This window comes from Hypomesus nipponensis, chromosome 2 (genome assembly GCF_054491055.1).
Source record: "Hypomesus nipponensis isolate SF chromosome 2, ASM5449105v1, whole genome shotgun sequence".
Classification (NCBI taxonomy): Eukaryota; Metazoa; Chordata; class Actinopteri; order Osmeriformes; family Osmeridae; genus Hypomesus; species Hypomesus nipponensis.
In genome coordinates this window covers 111,193-134,010 of record NC_140362.1, presented here as the reverse complement: position 1 = coordinate 134,010, position 22,818 = coordinate 111,193, and the positions used below count along the sequence as shown (strand labels likewise).

The window sequence follows — 22,818 nt, the reverse complement described above, 5'->3', positions numbered from 1 at the left end:
ACCGGTTGTCCCCCTGGGATTTCTGTCCCCCCCCTACTGCTGATCCGTGTTGTTGTTGCACATGCCGTGGTTAATGTATAGACCATCTATATAATCTGATCAACCCGACCAACCGCAAGCGAGCTGTCCGCTGAAAAGAAACGGCGGCTTGGGCTGTCCCGGAGCTTGCGGTGGGAGTCTACATGAATGGGGTGAGTGTTCCAAGTTTTCCTTCCATTTTCCACCTGTCAGGGCCTGCCGCTGTTTTAGATTAGCATCTGTTGTAGCCTTAATATTCTCCCTAGACAACAACGACCGTAACACTAATATTAATAACTTTTTCAAAATAGTGTGCCTGCAAATTCTGAAGTTTTTTTGCAGTGTGAATTTGCACTGTCAGTTCTGTTTTTGAATAAAGGGTTGGAAATTAATGCTTTTTTGTTTTTAGTTTTTTTTATCAGATTCATCGATTAATCGAAACAAGAATCGACAGATTCATCGATTTCTAAAATAATTGTTAGTTGCAGTCCTAGTTTCCTCCTACTGGAGGAACCCTAATAAACTCATTGCAAGGCAAGGGTGTGGCAGAACATAACAGGTGTAGGAAAACCCAGAGGGCAGACACCAACACAAAAGAAAAAACTGGTGATGAAACCGAAAATGAAGAGGATACAAAAACATAGAAAAGACTGTTCAATGAAAATTGTGGCTAATGAAATTGCTGAGTGGCTAGTAACTTTGGAAAACCACCAGCCACAGTGGCTGATGAGCAAAAATGTTATTGTCAAGCCCTGCCTGTATCCTATAGATATCCTGTATCATACGTATATCCTGTATCATACTTATATCCTGTATCCTACACATGTACTGTATCCTATAGATATCCTGTATCATACTTATATCCTGTATCCTACACATGTACTGTATCCTATAGATATCCTGTATCATACTTATATCCTGTATCCTACACATGTACTGTATCCTATAGATATCCTGTGTAACAGCTTCACTTTGTCCTGTTTTAATCATCCGAAGGAGATATATCATGTTGTGGGGAATGTTGGGGTGAATGTAGCTGATGATGTAAATTACATCATAGTGCTAAAATGATAGTCCTCCAAACCAAAATTCTTTTTTGGTTTAATAAAAAACAATATATTTTCAAAATAAATACGTTTTAGTAGTTACATTAAAGAAATGTTATTAATATAGTCAAATGTCTCATTTACAGTACCAATAAATATATTAATGTGAACAAACACTAAAATGTGGCTTTACAGGATAGATAAAAAACAGTTTGACAATTAAATACAAATAGAATGTTTATCTTCACCAGATGGCATCGTTCTCATGGGTAGTGTTGCAGTTCTGTAGGTTCCCGTAGCTCAGTCGAGATCCACAGTCTCAGCCTCTGCCATGTCTCTGTGCATCAACAACATCCTGACTTGACTCATTTCATGTGTCGACGCTGGGAGGACCCTCCCCCAGATGTATTATTCAGGAATGTCAAAGTATTGCTCACTTCTTTTCTTTTTTTGTACAAAAAAGTCGTCTTCTTTGTCTCCATGTCCAGACACAGCAGTGAAAATGCAGATAGTTTTAACATCCACCATAACACTGCATATAAATATAAATTAAATACACAAAACACATTCAAACATTCTACACAAGAGGAAGTATTCTACTCAATAGGATATTAAGTGATTATTTACAGATCGTCTTCTTGATGACCTGTCACAGATGTGCAACACACAAACACATTAAACGATCTTGATTTTTCAACAGCGTTTAGTTAAACACTGCTGTCATGTTATAATATATATTCCATGTATACCCACTTTAAATATCCATTCAAAAGAATTCTCATACCAAATCCTACTAGATGTTAGTCTTTTTGTCCACTTCCTCCTCCTCTACTCCTCTTTAAGCATGGGCCGGTTACCGGTTTCAAGGTATACCGCGGTTTGAAAAAGTAACAGTTTCAATACCTCTCTAATTTTACGTTATACCATTGCTGCGTTTTTTATTTGCACGTCAAAGACAGAAAGTGCAAGAATCCCTCAGGTTTTACGCAGCAGATAAAGTAACCCTCTGGTTGCAACAAGTCGAGAGTTAGCGTGTTTAACACTGGTGAAATAAACTTTGAACAGTACTATTGGCATGCTACCGACTGAGGCACATAACACGGCTAATTAACTAGCTAGCATCAGCTAGTTTCACATTAGCCTACCTTACACCAGAGCCATAGAAAAATATATTTCTGCTGAAGAGCTGATTGGCCTACTACATGTCTCTACAATCTCATGAATTTGCTGTTAGACTCACACATTTCAACCATTTCTCATGCTGAGAAGCACAGAGTTACGCAGAGTTGATAGTTGTCTCAAATTATAGAGTTAAAAACTCGACAATAAGAAACATGGTTTGGTAATCTCACGCCAAACTTTTGATAAAACCTGAGAGCCCTGCTACTAAATTTCTGTGATTTGGTACAAACATTTGGGCCTGCATTTAGCTGGTTTCATGTATATACTTTTGTTTAAGTCTTCCACCGTCTGTGTATAAGTTCAATTAAAACAATATTATGTATTGTTCTTTTTAGTAAAAAATGAAACAACTAAGAATTGAACTATTCAACTTGATATGTTTACTGCTGTTCAAACAACTTTATATGTTGCTTAAAAATAAAATAGTGTTCATCAAAAATATTTTATAGCTGTAATCTTAATACCGTGAAACCGTGGTATTTTTTCTCAAGGATATCATACCATCAAAATCTAATACCGGCCCATGCCTGCTTGTCTTCTTCTTGGAGGGCTCATGTGAGTAATGTTCAATTGCACCCCTAAGTGAAGGTGTGGTCACAAGTTCACTTTTTTCTACAAAAAACATTTTAGGTATTTACATCCATAGCAGACCAACATCCAGTGAAGTGTTACATAAAATATTAATAATTGACAGAATCTCTTGGTTCCTAACCCTAACCATGGGCCCAAACCAACTGGCACAGAAACACAGCCCTTCACACGCCTCTGGCGCATTCGTTCACCATTTAACCTCCATTTCATAGCAGCAAATACACATTGTCATCATCCTTTTTAGAATAAGTATACATATATATATATTAATCATCTTAGAATTGTACAAGGTGGTGAAGTCTCTCCTGCTCATGATTGTGTCTCACTTCTCTCCTCCTGCCAATGTCCTTGAAGGGAATACGTCCTCAGGTTACAAAGTGCTGTGCCAAGAAATGATTCCTTCACGTGAGTGTCCCTCTCCATCTCCTCCTCATCTGTGTCTGCTCCTCTCATCTCCTGGGTTTGTCACATCTGAGGAGGACATGAGGGATGGCAGGTTAGAACACCAGCCAGCAATCAGGCAGCAACTCCCCTCCTGTGACCAACTGGAAACATGTGACATCCTACCCCCCTGTGTGTGGCTCTCTAAATCCAGCACTGAGTGAGTGGGGGGCCCCAGAGTTCAAAGGTCACCTGGGTGGGTTCAGGGGAGGTCATGGACAGAAAACCTGGTTAGAGTTTCACGCGAGGCACATTCAGGATCCTCATTGGGAGTACAGTCATTGTTTGCACTAATGGTAATAGGTTTTATTTCCATATTAGTAATGGGGATCATTCTTCCGAGGACATCTGAGTAGTCAGACGATGAGAGGCAGTCAGTGCAGGCGCCTCATCCATCCCCCACTCTCCCCAGCCCTCCCCCCACTCTCCCCAGCCCTCCCCCTCCATCCCTCACCCTCCCCCAACCATCCCCCACTCTCCCCAGCCCTCCCCCCACTCTCCCCAGCCCTCCCCCCACTCTCCCCAGCCCTCCACCCACTCTCCCCAGCCCTCCCCCTCCATCCCTCACCCTCCCCCAACCATCCATCACTCTCCCCAGCCCTCCCCCATCTATCCATCCCTCACCCTCCACCATCCATCCATCCCTCACCCGCCCCCATCCATCCCTCACTCTCCCCAGCCCTCCCCCCACTCTCCCCAGCCCTCCCCCTCCATCCCTCACCCTCCCCCAACCATCCATCACTCTCCCCAGCCCTCCCCCTCCATCCCTCACCCTCCCCCAACCATCCATCACTCTCCCCAGCCCTCCCCCATCTATCCATCCCTCACCCTCCACCATCCATCCATCCCTCACCCGCCCCCCATCCATCCCCCACTCTCCCCAGTCCTCCCCAATCCATCCCCAGCCCTCCCCCATCCATCCATAACTATCCCCAGCCCTCCCCCCGCTGTCCCCAGCCCTCCCCCCACTCTCCCCTATCCATCCCTCAGTTTTTCCAACCCTCCCCCATCCATCCCTTCCCCAGCCCTCTTCCATCCTCCACAGGCCTCCCGCACCCTCACAGCCCGCCACATGATGTTCCATACAGTAGATAGACGGTTCCTCAGCACACCATGCACACGTCACAGCACCGCTATAAGCAAGGGAGAAGCATACATTTCTCTGCAGGAAACAACACTCAAGCAACATAGAGAGACGGTAGATGAATGAAGGGATGAGAGGAGAGGCACCATGTTTATCTTCGTAAACATTGTAAACAAACCTGCAAGTTCTTTGGTTTAATTCAAGTTGTCTGGACTTGCAGTCTAACTGTGTGAATTTGCAGGAACATTTACAGGTGAGAGGGTCCTGTGCAAACAAGCGTTTTCTTCTCTCTGAGCAAGGCTCACAGTGGCTGCAAGGGAAGCAAAAAGAGGAGAGAAAGAGATCTAAGCCATAGAGCGTTTACTGCTGAAAGGGCTTGACACAGACACTCATGCACCATCACCTGTAAATCATCTTCCCGCCCTCCTCCCACCCCTCCTCCCTCCCCTTCCTCCCACCCACCCCCTCCTCCCTACCGCCTCCCCGACAGTTGGGACAGAAGTGCCTCCCTAACAAAGTCATACCAATCTTCCCCTCCCTCACAATGTTAGCAAAGACTGGTTCAGAACAACACTAAGACAAACTGGAGAAATATTTGTTTATGGTTGCATATGTTTGTTTATAGGGGGAGGTATGTTTAGAGGCAGGTTTTAAAGGTGATGTATGTTTAGGGGCAGGTTTTAAAGGTGATGTATGTTTAGGGGCAGGTTTTAAAGGTGATGTATGTTTAGGGGCAGGTTTTAAAGGTGATGTATGTTTAGGGGCAGGTTTTAAAGGTGATGTATGTTTAGGGGCAGGTTTTAAAGGTGATGTATGTTTAGGGGCAGGTTTTAAAGGTGATGTATGTTTAGGGGCAGGTTTTAAAGAGGGAGGTATGTTTAGGGGCAGGTTTTAAAGGTGATGTATGTTTAGGGGCAGGTTTTAAAGAGGGAGGTATGTTTAGGGGCAGGTTTTAAAGGTGATGTATGTTTAGGGGCAGGTTTTAAAGAGGGAGGTATGTTTAGGGGCAGGTTTTAAAGAGGGAGGTATGTTTAGGGGCAGGTTTTAAAGGTGATGTATGTTTAGGGGCAGGTTTTAAAGGTGATGTATGATTAGGGGCAGGTTTTAAAGAGGGAGGTATGTTTAGTATGTTTTGTGGCGGCTGTGGCTAAGGGGGTAAGAGAAGGTTGTCTGTTAATCGCAAGGTTGGCGGTTCGATCCCTGACTCCTCCTAGGTTATGTGCCGAAGTATCCTTGAGCAAGATTCTGAACCCCAAGTTGCTCCCAATGGGCAGGCCAGCGCTTTCCATGGTAGCTCGCTGCCGTTGGTATGTGTGAGTGTGAGTATGAATGGGTGAATGAGAGGCAAACATTGTAAAGCGCTTTGAGTGCCGCTACAGTAGAAAAGCGCTATATAAATGCAGTCAATTTAGTATTTAAGGGGAGGTATGTTTAGAGGCAGGTTTTAAAGGGGGAGCTGGATGTGTCTTTGTTAAGTGGATGGAACCACATAGCAAGGAGACATACAGTCCTGCTCACCATTATTGGCACCCCTTCATGTTTTGCATAACTGAGTGAATGTCTTCAGAAATAAATGGAAATGAACCAAATTTATATCAGCAGTATCTTTTAATTGGAGGTCCACAGTAATTTAACAAAGACAATTGTTATTTCAACATAGATATTGTAATTCCAAAGGAAAAAACAGAAAACCAGTATGTGCACTAATATTGGCACCCCACCTTAATATATGGTTGTACACCCTTTGGCAGCGATGACAGCCTCCAAACGTTTCTTATATCCATCTATAAGCTTCTTGCACTTCTCGGGTGGTATTTTCTCCCACACTTCCTTTGCAATATGCTCAAGCTCTTGAACATTTGCAGGGTTCCTTTCTCCAATGGCAGATTTCAGCTCCCCCCAAAGATTTTCAACTGGATTGAGATCAGGACTCATTGCTGACCATTTTAAAACAGTAATTTTTTTCCCTTTCAAACATTCCTGCGTGCTTTTGGAGGTGTGCTTTGGGTCTTTATCTTGCTGGAGGACCCATGATCTTCACCTCAAACCAAGATTCCTTACACTGGGCAACACATTTCCCTCTAGAATTGCTTGATAATTTTCTGCTTTCATGTTGCCTGTGATACGGTCAAGGCCTCCAGTACCAGATGCAGCAAAGCAGCCCCACAGCATCATGGATCCTCCACCATGCTTGACAGTTGGTATGGTGTTCTTTTCCTTAAAGGCTTCATTGTGCCGTCTGTAAACATACTGTTTGTGTGCATTACCAAAAAGCTCCACTTTTCTTTCATCTGTCCATAAAACATTGTCCAAGAAGACTTGAGGTTTGTCCAGGTTCTCTTTCACGAAGATCAATCGTTCCTTTTTATGTATTTTCTTCAGTAGACATTCCACAATATGTACATAAACTTCATAGGTGCCAATAATGGTGAGCAGGACTGTACATCCCCTCCCTGTCAGATGACAAGCCAAGCATGTGACGTGTGGTGAAGGAGGAGAGAACACAAATGAACATCTGCCATTACTGGACCAACTGATCCTTGGTTAGCATATCGCACAGACTGAGACACACACACGCAGAGAGACACCCAAACACACGCAGGTATAGCCAAGCTAGCAGGAGCACTTTCAACAGAGCTGTTGAAAGTGCTGTCAACTACAGATCCCAGATTAAATATAAACAGCATCAATCCTACGTCAGTTCTCTTTCCAATCCTGCCCATACATTCACTCGCCCTGTTGCCATGCCCACTTGCCCCCATGTTGAGTGCCAGGGGTGGGATGTTGTGACGACCACACCTTTGACAGGGACTTTATGCAGCGTGGACATGTCTCAGAGGAACGGAATGTCATTCATTGTTCCAGCGTTATTTACAGTCAAGATTGATGCTGGTGCTTGGAGATATGGTGTCTATCGAGGCTGAGTATGTGAGTCAGGACAAGGACAGCAGAGTATGAGACAAGGACAAGAACGAGATGCAGGACCAAAGCACCAGATACGCTGCTGTTCGTCTCCGAAGGAAGACTGTTTTCTTTCCTACGAGCCCAGTGTGTCTCCCTGAGAGAGACTTCACCAGTATGAAAACATCCTTATCTACGCTGAGCTCACGGCCCAGTGCCACTGATAGCTGCTATTTTCAAACTGAGTCTGGAGCCGAAACACAACATGGAATAATAGCCCTTCAGGAGAGGAAAATAGGAGAGAGGGAGAGGAGAGAGAATGAAGAGAGGAGAGGAGAGAGGAGAAGAGTACAGGAAAGGAGAGGATGCCCAGACTTTCCAGCAGAGCCGGTCAATAGCAGTTAGACCTTCTGAAGGGGACATCCTGTTTCTAATCTGGGCTCTTCACTAGAGGGGGCATCGAACTCTAGCAGCTGTGTGTTTCTATGTGTGGGTGTGTGCATGTGTGTGTGGGGGTCATCGAGAACATGCATGTACCTGTCTGTCCCTGATTTTACTCTTCCAAATTTGTCAACTGGGTCAATATGTAGTGTCTCAAAGACACATATGCGTTTTAATTGTGGTGGGCCGCCACAATAAAAAATTGACTGCCACAAATTTATATAATTATCAAATATCATTGTGGATTTGCGCACACCGCACTGATTCTCAACTACGTCTTGCCCCGGTCACGTGTTCTCTCACTCTCACTACAACGGACCTGTCTGTAAGTAGCCTGCTCTCTCTGTGCATGCTCTGAATCAATGAGTAGGACGAACGTCTTTTTCCCTCAGAAAAGACAGCCGGACAATCAATCCGGAGTTTACAAATGGTTAGGCCCAATCCCAATGTCCACCCTCACAGACTTTGAGGCGTGTTCTGTGAGGGCTTAGGGTTAGGGGGGGTCGGAGAGAGGGAGGGACAACTGTGCTCCAGGATGGATGGGGGGGGCTAGGATTGCCACCCTTCCCGGTTTTCCCGGGATTGTCTTGTATCACTTATTAGGTGACGTCAAGTAAGAAATTTGCGAGTGCACTCTGTGTACAATTTCTGGCTCCGGCACTGCCTACCACCACAAATAGTATCCAATTCTGTGGGAAACACAGTAATGACACAAACATACACACCAACAAAAATTTACATGTTCATGTACACACACAAACACACTTATACAGTCTCCCCTGCCTCTCCCAGTACCTATCCCCCCAGCCTATTCGCCTCCGGGCTCATCCACGATTTAAACTGCTGGTTACCGTAATGACACCTGTTACTATGATTAGATGGAAGTGTGGTGGGGGGTCAGGCTGGAGCAGCTGGGAGCGCAGGCAGCAGGTCTGGAGGTGTCACCGGCCTCCAGCCTCACTCCTACAGCCCCCACCTGGTGTAGCACTAAGCCAGCCTCTAAACCCAAGGACCTGGAGGCCAGCCTCTAAATACAGGGACCTGGAGGCCAGCCTCTAAACACAGGGACCTGGAGGCCAGCCTCTAAACACAGGGATCTCCGCCTGGATGACCTAGCACCACCTCCGGCTGAAACTCTCCAAAACAGAATTTCTCATCATCCCAGCCAAACCCTCCATCTCCCACGATCTCTCAATCACCCTGGGATCGGCTACGGTGACCCCTTCATCCTCGGTCAGGAACCTCGGGGTGACCATAGATGACGAGCTTTCCCTCACTGCCCACATTGCTGCGGTCTCCCGGACGTGTAGATTCACCCTCTACAACAGAGGGTCCGCGACCCCCAGGTGGTCCGCAGAGGTACTGCATGGGGGGGGTCGCGAAATGTTTGGTTGATGAGACAATTTTTATATATTTTTTTTAAAATTGTTTTATTTGTATTTTGTATTGTAGTCTTCTCAAAACACATCTAAAATAATAAACTTATTGAACAGGGTTCTCAAGCCTCACGCATTGACCGTGAGACAGACACGCATTTCAACCAACACGTATCGTTTCCCCCTGTGTTAAACAGTCTCGGCCTCCGTAGGTTCATTACTAAGCAACAGACGCGCGAACACGCTTTAAAACCTGAGGACCCTGCTCAGTGCAAGGCAGGGATAGGGTTAGGGTTAGGGTTAGCCCTAACCCATGTCAAAAGCACTGCGAAGAAACGGACGAAAACGGCTGGTTCGCTACAATTATATGCAATGAGCTACTCTTTACGTCTTTGTCACTTATAAGAGCTCAGAAAGAATCAGAAAGATATGTATTCGGTGCATACAATAAACATATAGGAATCTTAAATTTAAATGTGGTCCAACTATACTAAGGGTACATAAACTAGCAATACTAAGTGGAATAGAATTAAAAGCTGAAGATTTGGTGACTGTAGCCTACATAGCTAGCTATAGCCTACATTTTATGTAGTCTTGATTTAGGTGTTTACAATGGTCATTTACATTTGAAAGGATTGTAAAACTAGTTCTTCAAGTCAATTGTAGCAAACCCTAGTCATCTTTATCAAATCAAACTTAATTTCCTAACAAAAGCTAATGAAATTGCTCAGTGGTTAGTAACTTTGGAAAACCACTAGCCACAGTGGCTGGTGAGCAAAAATGTTTATGCACTGCTAGCCAATCAGATCGCGTTTATGCACACGTCTAAAAGCACGAAGCTCAAAAATAAACAAATAGGCCTACCTGTGTCTTATTTGAATAGCTTATTGAATGCACAATAACAGGGTAGCTATGTTTATACATGGCAATAGGCCCAGTATAATAAACATAATTTTTTGTAATTTATATAGTAGGGGGTCCCTACTCCATCTCGCCATCAGTTTGGGGGACCTTGGCCTGAAAAACGTTGAAGACCCCTGCTCTACAACATCCGGAAGATCAGGAGATACCTGTCTGAGCATTCCACCCAGCTGCTAGTCCTAGCACTTGTCCTCTCAAAGTTGGACTACTGCAACTCGCTGCTCACCGGTCTCCCAGCAAGCGCAACCCGCCCTCTTCAGAGGATTCAGAATGCGGTGGCCTGTCTGGTCTTCAATCTACCCAGACGCACCCATGTTACCCAGCTCCTCATCTCCCTCCACTGGCTTCCCATCACGGCCCGTATCAGATTCAAGACTCTGGTACTGAGCGATGAACGGGACTGTACCAGGGCCGGATCCAGGGGGGGGCTGGGGTGGGCAGTGCCCCCCCAGATTTCTGCTTCGCCCCACCAGATTTATGCCGCGCCCCCCCCCAAGCTCCTTCTGACTTCAGCCAAAATGGTTACATGTTGAAGCTATGAAAAACTCTTAGTGCTTTCAGTAATATGCTTTTAAAAAATATATTTTTTTTAAAGATTCCCCAGTGATTGTCTGGTTGATAATGGGCAACGTAGGTTAGAGCTCCGCATCCACGTTTACCGATAAAAGTGAAATCAAGCTTGAATCTCTTGCCACTCATATGTTCTTCAAATGTTATTGTATATCGGTCTTTTGTGGAGGGCTTTTGACGAATAGTAAAGTGTAGCATTGCTGTTAGGGTTAGACCCTGGAATGTCATACTTCTGTTTCAGTTGTAATCTTTATTTGTTTTCATAGAAGATACACAGGTTAAAGACGTTAACAGTAGTCTTTTAGCTTTTTTAGCCATTGATTGTTCTTTGCGTGCGTGTTTGTACCTACAAAGAAAAACCTTTTATCGTGCATCAATTTCTGATCCCCAAACCATCTACTACTGCCCCTGCGACAAGGGATATTAAACTCATACTCCAGAGCAGGCAGAGCTTGCTGGTCCTAGTGGAAGCAGTTCTTTATCTCTCGGTACCAACGTTACTGCTGCTGTGGGTGAAGGCGAGCATGGTTTGAATCCAATGCAGCCTGTTCTGCAAACGTACCCCATGCGCATTTTCAGCCAAGGTCCAGGGCATTGCTCTAGTGCTGCGTGCGCTCCCACTGTGAAGGATCCTATCCAGCATCAGATCAAACCCAGGATATGTCATGGGTTTGGGTTAAGCCCCGAATGTGTTTAACGTCTGGCTCTGTGCCTGATTAACACTCGTTAATCAGGATTATCAGGATCGTTAAGCAGACTCAAAAATAATAAAATAATGGTTATATAAAAAATTATACGACCCCCTTCCGTAATCATGATGCCCCCCAGAAATTTTCACTGCCCCACCAGTCAAAGCAGGCTGCATCTGGCCCTGGACTGTACCCAACTACATCAAGTCTCTCCTCCAGCCTTACACCCCCACCCGCCACCTACAGTCTTCTTCTGACAACCGTCTGGTGGTCCCACCGCTCAAGAGTGCCTGGTCCCAACACAAGCTCTTCTCCTGTCTGGCCCCCCAATGGTGGAATCAGCTCCCCACCTCCATCAGGGTCACTGACTGTCTCCCCACCTTCAAGAACAGGCTCAAGACACACTTGTCCCAGGAGTACAACAGCACTTACGAATGCTTGGTTGGACCTGATGTTAGTTTCCTCCAGGTTCACAATGACTCTTATTGAGAGACTTGTTGCTCTTGTTGCCTAGTTATAATGGATTTAAACTGTGTGTACTCGCTGTGAAATATTTAACTGTTAATTGTTCTTCTACAGGTACACTCATGCCCTTTTTGGGTTTCATGTTGTTTAATTGTACTTGCACTTTTGAGTTTCATGTTTAATTGTAACTGGTTTAACTGCATGCTCTTATGGTTCTTCCCTTTGGCACTTATTTGGTTTTTCACAATGTATGCTTCATGTTTTGGCTGTGTTTTGGGGCTACCTCGTTGTTATGATCAGTGATTTATGCTCTTTTGTAAAGCTCTCTTTTGGCCTCCCTAACATGCGTACCATGTGTCTTCAACCAGGCAAAGAATCTGCAGCGTTACAGTGCGTGTCCACTACAGAAACGTAATGCGAGCAATGCAATGCTTTCCATTCATTTTCAATGGAGCCAAACGAATCAATCACTTGCGTGGTGCATTGTGGGTAGCAACGCAACATGATACAAGCAATTCGAGTTGAGATATTCTTAACTTTATGTTAATGAGGAGCAATTTTCACAAGCGATGCCCAATCGGATTGTTTTTGTGTTTCTTGTAACGTAGCAAGAGTTGGTCATTGTAAAAATGTCTTGCTTTGACAGTTTCAAGGTGGAGGACAAAGTGATCATCTGTGTGGCTGCACACCCAGCCATGTTCGATACGTCTGTGTGGCTGCACACCCAGCCATGTTCGATACGTCTCTGTATTTGTAAAAAGAAAAAAGAAAGAGGCATGGCGCAGGTTCGCCAATGTTGTTGGTGCTCCTGGTGGGGTTTTTGTACTTTAAAGTGGAACTGAATCGCGATTAGACAGTGATATTATAATAGTATATACATTTAGTGACATAAAAAAAAGATATAACATACAACTGTATGATGCGGTCCTGTTGGCTTTATCGGGCCGCGACCTTCAGCTCTCACTGGAGTGGTTCACAACCGAATGTGAAGTGGCTGGGATGCGAATCAGCACCTCCAAATCTGAGGCCATGGTTATCGACCGGAACAGGGTGGAGTGGAATCTCCGGGGGAGGAGATCTTGACCCAAGCGGAGGAGTTCAAGTATCTCGGGGTCTTGTTCACCAGTGAGGGAAGAATGGAGCGCGAGACCGACAGGCGGATCGGTGCGGTGTCCACAGTGATGCGGGCTCTGCATCGGTCCGTTGTGGTGAAGAAGGAGCTGAGTCGAAAGGCAAAGCTCTCTATTTACCAGTCGATCTACGTTCCTACCCTCACCTATGGTCACAAACTATGGGTAGTGACCGAAAGAACAAGATCGCAAATACAAGCAGCCGAAATTAGGTAGATGACGACGACGACAACGACAACTGTATGCCTTATTATTTAAATAATCGATTTCTCTAGTGTGTAAATTATGTACTTAAAAAGAACCGGGCACCGCCATGTTTAAATGACGTATACAGCTGACATACATCACGAGAATGCTTATGCTCAATTTCAACCCACCAAACTGCATTACAAATTGAAGATCAACCCATCATACCTATCCCTGATCATTCCATGGCGTATGCTTTAGAATCAATACGTAATTATGTTCTCACAGTTGTTCCATATGATGCAGAAGATGTGATTTTGTCGGAAGATGTAAATATAGTTGACACTGACAGGTTGAACAACACCGAGTGGTGTAGGCTACTTGACATACTTGTCGTAACTGCATGACAACGCCAACAGAGACAAAATCGACCTGATCAAAGAGGCAGACCTGCATGACCTGGGTGTTGGTGGTCCACCAAAATTATCGTGCATCATTGAGCACAGGCTCTTCATCATGCTGTGTGAAGAGAAAGACCTTAGAGGTGGCCATGCTTTCCCTGAAAGATGTTCGGTTAGGTCAGTATAGGTTATACGGTTAGCATAGGATAATATGTATATTATAGGTTTAGTATACTGTTTTGTTTATTATTTTGTATATTTAAGAGGTTTAGCATATTATATGTTAGCTTATCATAGGTGTAACTTATGATGTGAGTATTTATATGTCATGTTATGCCAGGTAGCTTGCGTTGTCTTGTCCTAAGAATTTCAGTGGTTGGTCGGACCCTGTGTTGTTCTGTGCATCTGACAATAAAATACTTGAACTTGAAAGTTTGGAGCCCTATAAATAGCTGGTAAGTTTCAGCTTCTAGTACTGTTAACTTCAAGTTGTGTGAAACATGCTCACTGGTCGAGTTGATAACTTGTTCGCTAGGTTAAAGATAACAAACTACAGTGTAGGTAACTAATGTTACTGAGCTAGCTTAGTGGGTTAAATATTAGGCTACTATCATATCTGTAAATTTAGGAGCTAGAGCAAGCTATGTCAAAAACGCCAGTGTGTGTAGCCTATGTAATGTTAGCGTATTTAACAAGTTTATAAATAAAATCTGTTTCTTTAAAGTGATCACTGCAAACTCTGAATCCAGGGGCAACTGGCTTTGGCGCTTCATAGCTACAAGCCTTTTTTGTACAACCGGTTGCCACTTGAGGGGTAGGACATGATAGTGAATGCCTTCTATCCTGTAAAATGTGTTTGTACAACCTGGGGCTATACAATAACATCCCCCTTTGCATATTTTTTTTGCTGGTTTGTTTGAAGCCACTTCTACCTCTGTGTTGTCATCTGTCAGTGTCAATCTTCCATGGCCTGGCTCCCCCTCCACTCAGTCCTTTTGTTAAACAAAAAAACCAAACATATGGCAGCCGAACCACAAGGTCTGCCATGAGAGACGATTGTATAGTTCCCTTAAGGAAAAGCACTTTTGGTAAATCCGCTTTCTCTGTGAGAGCTTCAAATGTCTGGAATACCCGGCCATCAGACACACAACTGCACCACCTATCACACTTTTACCAAAAGCAGGAAGACATGGCTAAAGGTCAACCAGATTTGTAAACATAATCCCTAGCTGTGTATTGTCGCTTTCCATGTTGTTTGTGGCTTGTAAGGTGTGGAAAGGCTTTGTTGCTTTTATGGATTTTGTCTTGTTGCCTATTGTTCTATCTGTATGCTACGTCTTGTTGCTAATTGTTCTATGTTGCTCTCTGTATGCTACGTCTTGCTTGTCCTATGTTGCCCTGCGTGTGGTCATTGTTCAATGATTGTCTGTATTGTAACTGTTTTTAATAATTTGCCCAGGGACTGCGGTTGAAAATTAGCCGGCTGGCTAAAACCGGCACTTTTACTTAAAACGTTGATTAATGTGCACTGTTCCTGTAAAAATAAACTAAATAAATATAAATATAAATCTTGATGACTGCTAGCTGTCAGTCACTGTACCTAACCATTCTTTTGATGTCACAGACATGACAATTCAAAGATGGCCGCGCCCTGTCGTTAAGTAGTAAAGTTTAAAACGTTTTTATTTACAAATGGAACATTTTGCTCTTTTAGTTGTCAAATAAAGTTTTGTGATCTTATTTTAATAATAATATATGAGCCGTACTTCATAAATCGGTTCAGTTCCACTTTAAGATTCAATCAAAAAAATTAACTTTGCACTGCTAGCTAGCTAGCCTAACTGTGCTAGCTAGCTAGCCCCGCCCGCGGTACACGACATTTAATCTTTAACTCTGAATAAAATACTCCAAAAAAGGTATTGTGAGTAGCCTAGTAGAGAAGTTTGTGCTACATTTAGCCAGCATATTGGATTTCTTGCATCATGTGTATACAAGTTGTATTTAGATCGATATTGTGAGACTGTGTTGTACATCATTAGTGACGTTAGTGGCGTCCGGTTGCATACTGTAACATTTAATCTTTTACTCTGAATAAAATACAGCAAAGGGTTAAGGGTTAGTTGTCTACACAATCGACCATGACATTATACAAACTACAACAGGGACCTTACAGAACTACAACTCTGCATTCACCGGCCTGACACACCCGAGCGTGGTGCACTGTGGAAAGGCAAGCGACACGAAGCGATTTGCGTCGCTGTATTGGACATGCACCGTTAAGCCTCTCCCTCCCTCCCTCCCTCCCATCCATTCCTCCCTCCATGCCTACCCATCTCCCTCCCTCACGGCTGAGAGATGAGCTGCAGGTATATATATATATATATATATATATATATATATTATAGATTCAGTATATATTTAATATAATATTATTCAGCATATATATATAGACATACTGAACATCTCTAAAAGTAGAAGGAGGCTCCCTGTGCCCTCCTCTTAGCCTCCCAGAACAACATGCTCTCCTAGGCAGAGAGACAGACAGGTACAGTGTAAACAGTGAGAGAGACAGAAAGATAGAGATAGAGAAAACACATAACAGCAACTTTAAAGCTCTTCTTAGCATTAGGACCACAGAAGTTTGTCTGTCTAAAACCGTCCACAAAGAGCTCATCAGGCTGCAGCTTCTTGGGTTAGGGTTTCTCATCCAGCACTGGGGAAACGGCAACACTGGAGGTCTAGCTCTATGTTGGAGATGGGGAGGTTCAGGGGCAGAATGATTTGCTTTTGCAGCATTTGACTGAGGCGAAAAGTCCCCCCCTCATCCCAGAAGACAAACAAGCGAAGAGACTTACTTTTTTGTTTTAACTTCTGGCTTTGGTCTAAAATGAGAAAGAGACAAACCTAGTGAGAATACATCTTTTTGTTGTGTTTGTATGTGAAGCAGGAGTGTGATGGACTATGATGTCTCTGAAACACAGAAACTAACATGGTTGATTGATGGAGGAACGTCTTACCTGCACTCACACTTTCTGTGTTCCGTGAAACTCATCTGGAACTGGTGCTGAGAAACTCTCTGCCTGACACGGATAACCTGTGGAGGAACACAAGAGACCTTCAGATTGAAGACTAGTTTGGACTTCTGAATCTCCTTCCTCTCTCCCTCCTCTACCTTTCTCTCTTCCTCCTCCCTCCTCTTCCCCTATTCTCTCATCTCTCCCTCCTCTCCCGCTCCTCTTTCTCTCCTATCTTCCACCTGTCTCCCTCCACTCTACCTTCCCTTTCTTTCTCTTCAACTCATCTCCCTCTTCCTACCCCAATTTAGGTTGCAAATATGAAGGATGAGACATGTCTGTTGATTACCCATGACCCTGTGTGTGTAAGTACATCGCTCATGGACACCAACATGGCCCAGCTGTGGGTGAGTGTCTGTGTTACAACGGATGGCAAGATGCTACATTTGGGACTGATGTCTACATATCTGGCTGAATTAAAGACATTTTCAAAACAAATTGTCTGATCATTTGGTTTCATGATAGTTTGTTTCTAAAAGGGAGCTAATTCATGTAATTTAGATTATGTTGAAGGGTCACTGCTGACACCATGAAACACATTCATGAAACTCTGATTCCTTCTCTTCAACATGACTTCCTCTAAGGGCCCTGATGTCCTGAGGACCAGTGTTTAACCACAGGTTGACCGATCGGTGACCGCACAGCCAGATGTTGCCCTACATTCCTGTGTGTTTCCCAGCCCTGGTCCAGGCCCGTCCAGGATTAGGCTCTGACCACACCAACACAGGAGTAAACAACACGCTGAGTAAACAACATAGCCAGCATGCCAGAGCCTGCGGATTAACTTTCTTCAGGGACGAAATTGCAGGAAGTGGGGGGGAGTGGAGAGAGACAGGGGGAGAGAGACAGGGGAGAGAGACAGGGGGAGAGAGACAGGAAGAACATTACAGAAAAATAAAGAGAGAGAAAGAGGGAGAGAGAGAGGGGGAGAAAGACAAAGGGGAGAGAGACAGAGAGAAATACAGAGAAAGAGAGGAAGCCATACAGAGAGAAGCATGGGGTGCAGTGTGGCAGAGCTGAATTCAGACACATGGACCTCCAAAGAGAAAAGGAGTCCAAAGAGAAAATGATGGTAAAAGGAAAAGAGAGACAGGGGGAGAGAGACAGAGAGAGAAGGAGAAGAAGGAGTTTGGTTCCTCGGTCAGCAGCTTACCTCCAAGGTGACGTTGCGTGTTTCCGTAGCGACACACTCGAGCGCCTCGTCCGTGCAGCAGCCGGCACATCGCTGCAGCGCCACGCAGGACGGGATGAAGATGTGCTCGATCTCCTCAGGGTACTCCTGGAAGATGTCCACCAGCACCTCCCGTGTGCGACACAGACTCTTGTTGTACACCTCTATGAACTGCACCACTGCAGGGGAGAGGGATGGGGTCAGCCTGGCCATGTTTCATCACAGTCATCATCATCATTATCATAACCATCATCATCATCATCACCACAACGATCACCATCATCACCACCACCATCACTATCATCACCATCTTCATCATCATTACCCCCACCATCATCTTCATCATCATCATTACCACCATCATCAGCATCATTCCCGCTGATGTCAGTGTCATCATCTTCATCACCATCATAGTAACATAGTCAGTTAGATATCCTAGCGTATCATTAGCTATATTAAAATACAATAAGAAGATACAGATTAGCATACTACTCTTGTAAACTAAGAGAAACTGTCCTGTATAAATCACCACTTCACTCATTCCCTATTCAGCTCTGACCCGTCTTCTCTGTCTATTCTACTCCATCCCTCCTCTCCTTCCTCTAAACCTCCATTCGTCCTCTCCTTCCTCGAAACCTCCATCCCTCCTCTCCTTCTTCTAAACCTGTCCTCCATTGCTCCTCTCCTTTCTCTAAACCTGTCCTCCATCCCTCCTCTCCTTCCTCTAAACCTGTCCTCCATCCCTCCTCTCCTTCCTCTAAACCACCATCCCTCCTCTCCTTCCTCTAAACCTGTCCTCCATCCCTCCTCTCCTTCCTCTAAACCTGTCCTCCATCCCTCCTCTCCTTCCTCTAAACCTGTCCTCCATCCCTCCTCTCCTTCCTCTAAACCACCATCCCTCCTCTCCTTCCTCTAAACCTGTCCTCCATCCCTCCTCTCCTTCCTCTAAACCTCCAAAATCAAGTCTGTCCAGTCCAGAGACCACCCATGGTGTCCCACACAGGTAATAGTGATTGTAAACCCTATCATCATGTCAATAAACATGTTTATGTCCATGTCAACCCAGTAAAACATTCTAAAATACTTCTATACATCTCAGAATAATCCCAGCGCCACCCTGCTGTATCCAGGTAACCCCCAGCTGTCTCCTGAACCCGGGGTCATGACCTCAGGACAGGCGGTGCCATGGTTGACCTGTGACCTATGATCCCTTGAAGCCCACCCCTGAGCTTGCCTAGCACTACAACAACATCCTGGCTGAGCTGAAGCCTAACAGCCTCTATTATCCTCTAGTATTGGCCTCCAACATCCAGCCTCTAACCTCCAGCCTCTACTAACCTCTAGTGTTGGTCTCCAACAACCAGCCTCCACTATCCTCTTGGGTTGGCCTCCAACATCCAGCCTCTACTAGCTTCTCTGTGACCTGGCCTGCCTGTCTGCCTCCCAGCCTGTCTGCCTGCCTCCCAGCCTGTCTGCCCGCCTCCCAGCCTGTCTGCCCGCCTCCCAGCCTGTCTGCCCGCCTCCCAGCCTGTCTGCCCGCCTCCCAGCCTGTCTGCCGGCCTCCCAGCCTGTCTGCCGGCCTCCCAGCCTGTCTGCCGGCCTCCCAGCTTGTCTGCCAGCCTCCCAGCCTGTCTGCCGGCCTCCCAGCTTGTCTGTCTGCCTCCCAGCCTGTCTGCCTGCCTCCCAGCCTGTCTGCCTGCCTCCCAGCCTGTCTTCCTGCCTCCCAGCCTGTCTGTCTGCCTCCCAGCCTGTCTGCTGGCCTCCCAGCCTGTCTACCTGCCTCCCAGCTTGTTTGTCTGCCTCCCAGCCTGTCTGCCTGCCTCCCAGCCTATCTGTCTGCCTCCCAGCCTGTCTGCCTGCCTCCCAGTCTGTCTGCCAGCCTCCTAGCCTTGGTCAGAGCTAGGCAGGACTGAGTCGCAGCCCACCAACAAACATCAGCTTGCTACGACCTTGGGTGAAGGCTGGCTGTGGGACACACTGATCCAGTCTTCTATCTATCTTCAAACTGACTTACTGACAGGAAAAGTACAACATGATACAACTGTTTCCTGTTGTGGCTTTGCCTTCGACCAACACACAGCGTTTGAGTCTGGCACAGATCACTGGTGACTTCAAACTCCCAGTTCTGATAGCATTGCCCATTTACTCTGACTCCCTCTCTATGGAAAGTAGCTCCCACCCCATAATAATAGGCCTATGTAATGGAATCACATAGGCAACTTCGATAATATAACTTAATATAAACATCCGTTTTTACTGTAGAAAGTGAGAGGCTCTGCTGCAGAAACATTTCCTCTGACGGCCGCTAGGTGGCTCTAAAAACACCTTGTGCATCAACCGCCAACACCGGTAATGCACAAACGAGAGATAAAGTTGTAAACTCACCGTCATTTTTACTCCTCTCCCCTTCCTTGGGTATGTGAGCAGTCTGTAAAATAACCATACACAGCTGTTAGAGCAATAAATTAACCGTTTCATATGTAATTGCCAGTGCACATGTTGTGCTAAAACTAGCATATTCCTGGGTCTAGATATGAATAGGCCTACATGACAATTACGTATGTTTTGAATAAAGCGTAGGATGACGTGTTAAAAGCCAGCACTCTCCAGAGAATCTGACGCATTTCATGACAGATGTCACATTGAAGGTTTTCCACCTATAACAGGCAAGTGCGGAGTCACGGCAGATGCCTCGGTGTCGCGTGCTACGGTCACATTACCTCTCTGCTGCCCGGACTGGTGCAATAGCTATGGAATATTGCGTTGGAGCCCAAATAGTACTAGCAATACAGCTACAGTGTATGGGCCGTTGGGAATGACAGCTGCCTATGACATTGTTCGATTTTCCATATTTTCGGGATTGTCCTGAACATTAGTGTGACTGGGATAGTTTAAACATAGGCTACAAATATTATTTTTTTGAAAACATTTAAAAGAAAAAAAGTTGAAAGTAGAAATAGACATGTTAAGTGTGTGTTGGTTTTATAGCCTAGTGCTAGGAACATAAATGATGCAATTTGACCTTGTGTCCTGGCTGTAGGCTAAACCCTCGTGTTTCCCATCGCAGCGCAGCGAAAGCTAGCCTCTGTCGAGGAGCTCCAGTTGTTTGGTTTCCCTAACATTAAACGGAAAGCAAATAACCTCCACATATAGTACAACAATAATAATAATAATAACGGTTACTCACAATTATTAAGCACCACATATGTAATTGTATTAAAAGTTTTATTTTTGCGCATCACAGTAAGAACCACATAAATATGCTCGTAATTTTGAGGTTTCCACAAGAAGCGACCCGACCGGCGCGCGCGTCAAGAAAAACCAGCGCAATAATGAAACATGTACTGAAGCTCGAAACAAGAACTCACCTTTACAGGGGAGAAGTGGATAACTGCTGCCAAAAGTATGTGTACCAAACTGACAACAAAGTTCATGGTTGTAATTCCAAAGGTTGTTTTACAATCGCAGCTGTCGTTTAGTTCTGGGTATTCACAGTAGACTGATTACACACACAAAAACGAGTATCTTGTTTGTAATCTCGTTTGTAGCTAAATCAAATCCATGTCGTCCACACACAGTGATGTGTCACTTGGAAGGATCCCGTTAACATTACTTTATTTTAACTGTATCCAAGGACTCACAGAAAACCCCAAAGAAATGTAACATCCAAATTGTGATTATCCAAAGTTCGTTTCCAGGGTTATTTTGCTACACTAGATCCTTCCCAAACGGGTAAATAATTCAAAATCGGCGTTAAACAGAGACTACGCTGCTGACAACTTTCTCAATGTAACTTTGCGCATGCTGTTCACCGTGCGGAACCGACGATAGACTCGGAGATCGCAGCAGGGTGAGAGCGGCACCGTGTCTGCCCGGTACAAAGGGTTTCGTTATCAATCCTTATTTGAACGCAACAGATAATTTCAGACTGATCTCGCGCACCCTCGTTTTGTATTTCACCACAGCGTCCGTGTGTTACTCTTCGAGGTTTCTAACATTCAGCTGAGGAATACAGAGACTGTTTCCGTTACCTCCGTTCCTCGCTGGTGTTACGGGTATACTGTTGCAGGAGCGCGAGCTATCGGGTTTGGGAATGAATCGGTGGACAGACCGAGCGTTGTCCTCATTGGTTGGACGAATGCCAGGGGGTGTTACTAGAGAGTTCCAAAGTTATCATACACAGTAATTGTAAAACTAAAGAGCTAGTAGCCTAAGATAGTGTCCTTTAATTAGTACAGAGTAATCTGGATAAACGTGAATCACGGTAAGGTTTAAGATATCATTTCAAATAGAGACGTCTGCGTTGGAAGTAGGCTACATGAAGAAAGGGATAGTGCGAAGTTCTGTCAACAAAAGAACTAAGTAGGTAGAGAAGAGAGGCTGCGAGGAGAGACGCTGTGGTGGTCATTCAGGACTGGGACAAATTAAGACACTGATTCTGCAGAACAAGAAATACTTAAAAATACTGTACAATACTGTACTATAAAAGTATCTCCCCCTCTCTCTGTTTACCCCCGTCCCTCTCTCTCTTTCTCTCTCTCTGTTTACCCCCTTCCCTCTCTCTCTTTCTCTCTCTGTTTACCCGTCTCTCTACTTATCCCCATCACTCTGTTTACCCCCATCTCACTCTCTTTGTTTACCCCGTCTCTCTCTCTCTTTGTTTACCCCGTCTCTCTCTCTCTTTACCCCATCTCTCTCTGTTTACCCCTCTCCCTCTTTATTTACCCCATCTCTTTCTCTCTCTTTGTTAACCCCGTCTCTCTGTCTCTGTTTACCCCGTCTCTCTCTGTTTACCCCCCCGGTCTCTCTCTCTCTGTTTACCCCCCTGTCTCTCTCTCTCTGTTTACCCCGCCTCTCTCTCTCTCTGTTAACCCCCTGTCTCTTTCTCTCTGTTAACCCCCCTGTCTCTCTCTCTGTTTACCCCCTGTCTGTCTGTTTACCCCCGTCTCTCTCTCTCTCTCTCTCTTTTACCCCCTGTCTCTCTCTCTGTTACCCTGTCTCTCTGTCTATTTACCCCCTGTCTCTCTCTGTTTACCCCCGTATCTCTCTGTTTACCCCCTCTCTCTCTCCGTTTACCCCCTATCTCTCTCTGTTTACCCCGTCTCTTTCTGTTTTAACTAGTTAGCCACAG

General features: G+C 45.1%; 1 protein-coding gene across 7 annotated transcripts; it reads right to left on the bottom strand.

Annotated features, from left to right (window-relative positions):
- Positions 1–1,107: 1,107 nt before the first annotated feature.
- vegfaa (vascular endothelial growth factor Aa) lies at positions 1,108–21,759 on the bottom strand. 7 transcript variants are annotated; one of them, XM_084702133.1, is made up of 9 exons: positions 21,056–21,759; positions 20,710–20,802; positions 20,073–20,115; positions 17,670–17,866; positions 16,460–16,536; positions 16,298–16,324; positions 15,899–16,186; positions 4,541–4,672; positions 1,108–3,308 (listed from the first exon to the last, which is right to left on the bottom strand). In XM_084702133.1, the coding sequence occupies exons 1-9, from the start codon at positions 21,119–21,121 to the stop codon at positions 3,287–3,289; spliced, it is 945 nt and encodes a 314-aa protein (XP_084558259.1). In that variant the 5' UTR covers positions 21,122–21,759; the 3' UTR covers positions 1,108–3,286. The 7 variants fall into 7 exon arrangements, with proteins under 7 accessions (XP_084558259.1, XP_084558264.1, XP_084558261.1 ...); XM_084702138.1 differs by lacking the exon at positions 15,899–16,186; XM_084702135.1 differs by lacking the exon at positions 20,710–20,802.
- Positions 21,760–22,818: the final 1,059 nt, after the last annotated feature.

Bases quoted from the DNA above. Each gene is read 5' to 3' on its own strand.
- vegfaa (XM_084702133.1), bottom strand. From the start codon at position 21,121: ATGAACTTTGTTGTCAGTTTGGTACACATACTTTTGGCAGCAGTTATC. The intron at 16,187-16,297 runs GTAAGTCTCTTC...TCTCCAACATAG, and splicing joins CCAGAAGTTAAAACAAAAAA to AGCTAGACCTCCAGTGTTGC. The intron at 3,309-4,540 runs GTTTGTTTACAA...TGTCCTCCTCAG, and splicing joins TTAAACCAAAGAACTTGCAG to ATGTGACAAACCCAGGAGAT.